This window comes from Chelonoidis abingdonii, chromosome 3, assembly GCF_003597395.2.
Source record: "Chelonoidis abingdonii isolate Lonesome George chromosome 3, CheloAbing_2.0, whole genome shotgun sequence".
Classification (NCBI taxonomy): Eukaryota; Metazoa; Chordata; order Testudines; family Testudinidae; genus Chelonoidis; species Chelonoidis abingdonii.
In genome coordinates, this window is record NC_133771.1 from 88,742,861 (window position 1) to 88,745,026 (window position 2,166).

The window sequence follows — 2,166 nt, forward strand, 5'->3', positions numbered from 1 at the left end:
TTATTTTGTACAAATTGGTTAAGAGATGGAATTAAAAGCTCGGTCAAAATATAATTAGCTCAGATTCTTCAAATGAAATTAAATGAATTTTGATCATTTATTTAAGTGTCATACAGATCACAGTAAGACAATCCACTCTCTTTAGTACATGTCACATAATGGAGGTCCAGCCCAAGTTCAAATGCCTGCACAGCTGGTTTTTGGCACCGTCACATGAGCCTATGTCTGCAGATCGAAACTCTGAAACTTGCTGCTGCAGGTTTGGGTTTGTCTGTTTTCTTTCGCCATGTGAACATACCTATTGAATCCGACTAGCAACTTGATTGACTGAGTAATGACTGAGTAAAAGGTTGGTACAGGTATCCAGTGTAAGGTAATATTTTGGATCCTTGCATTCCTTTACTCCCTCACTCCCTGGATGCAAATCTGTCTTTTCTATTAATTTTAGTAACTCCTAGAGTACAGCTTGTTCTGGTCTCCATTGTAATAGGATCTGTACGAACATATAGACAATTATCACTGTTGTTTTTATGCTACAATATTTATGCTACAATAGTGCCTAGAGAAGATTCCTTTTTTTCAGTCCAAATCTTTAAGTAATGACCTGTGTACTGGTTTCATCATCTTTCATCATATTCTGCACCGGTGTTGACATGAGCACAAAGGGCATCCAGTATTATTAGTAGTTTTGCTTTTCAAATATGCATAAGGGCCAGATTCTCAAAGGTATTTAGGGAACTAAAGATGCAGCTAGGCACCGAGTGGGGTTTTAAAAACCACCTAAGCAGGTTAGGTGTCAAACTCACGTAGGTAATTTAGGAGCACAAATGCTATTGAATTTCAATGAAATTTTTAATAGTAAGTCACTTAACCACTTTTGAAAATCTCACTGATTAGCACTAGAATTATCTGTAGTGTGAAGAAGATTGCCAATAAAATGTAAAAAGGTATTGGGAGAGAGAAAGAAATGTGGAATTAGATCAGCAGATAGGTTGCTCAGTTGATAGATGTGTGTATAAGGGGGTAAATCAATTGATCGATAGATAATATACTGATAACCACTAGTAGTAAATATGTTGTTGTTCTGATTATCTATTTATCTATTACAGAGCTGGCTGTTAGACATGGAGATGAGAAATCAAACCAGTGACACAGAATTCATTCTCCTAGGGTTCCCCGTAGCTCCTCATCTGCAGCTCCTCTTCTTCATGAGCTTTCTCATTGCCTACATCTTAGTAATGCTGGAAAATGTCATCATCATCATGACGATCCGGGTGAACTGTCACCTCCACTGTCCCATGTACTTCTTCCTGAGTAACCTGTCTTTCCTGGAAATCTGGTACGTCACAGTCACCATGCCCAAGACTATGGTCAACTTCGTGTCGGGGAGCAAACGCATTTCCTTCATAGGCTGTTTGACACAGCTCTATTTCTTCCTCGGCTTGGGGAACACTGAGTGCATCCTTCTCGCCGTCATGGCCTATGACAGGTATGTTGCCATCTGCAACCCACTTCGTTATCCAGCCATTGTGAGCCAAGCTCTATGTATCTGCCTGGCAGCTGGGTCCTGGCTCTGCGGCTTCTTCATCTCTGCATTGAAGGTGTTTCTTATATCTCAACTGACATATTGTGGTCCCAATGTCATCAACCATTTCTTCTGTGATGTGTCCCCCCTCTTGAACTTAGCCTGCACAGACATGACCCAGGCAGCACTGGCAGATTTTGTTGCTGCCCTGTTTATCTTGCTGATTCCCCTCTCTGTAATAATCCTTTCCTATGCTTGTATCATCTCCACCATTCTCCATATCCCCTCCACACAGGGCCGCCAGAAAGCATTCTCCACTTGCACGTCACACCTCAGTGTGGTCGTTATCTTCTATGCTGCCAGCATTTTCATCTACATCCGGCCCCAGGGCCTTCCATCCCACAACACCAACAAAATTGTTTCTGCTCTCTATGCCATTGTTGTCCCACTTTTCAACCCCATCATCTACTGTCTGAGGAACAAGGAGGTCAAAGAGGCCCTGAAGAAGACTTTAAACAGCAAAGGAGTTCAGCTACAGAAACATCAGTACACTTAGTTAGAAATGGAGGGCGCGGAAAGGAAGAAAATGGAAACAAAACAAAATTGAACTTGACACAGGGATCACTGAGTGAAAACCTCTA

General features: G+C 41.6%; 1 protein-coding gene across 1 annotated transcript; it reads left to right on the forward strand.

Annotated features, from left to right (window-relative positions):
• Nucleotides 1–1,121: 1,121 nt before the first annotated feature.
• LOC116814762 (olfactory receptor 6A2-like) lies at nt 1,122–2,081 on the forward strand. The gene has a single exon (XM_032762593.2). It carries the CDS (start codon nt 1,125–1,127, stop codon nt 2,079–2,081), a length of 957 nt encoding a protein of 318 aa, XP_032618484.1. The 5' UTR covers nt 1,122–1,124.
• The last annotated feature ends 85 nt before the right edge of the window (nt 2,082–2,166 follow it).

Coding starts and splice junctions, on each gene's coding strand:
- LOC116814762 (XM_032762593.2), top strand. CDS start 1,125: ATGGAGATGAGAAATCAAACCAGTGACACAGAATTCATTCTCCTAGGG.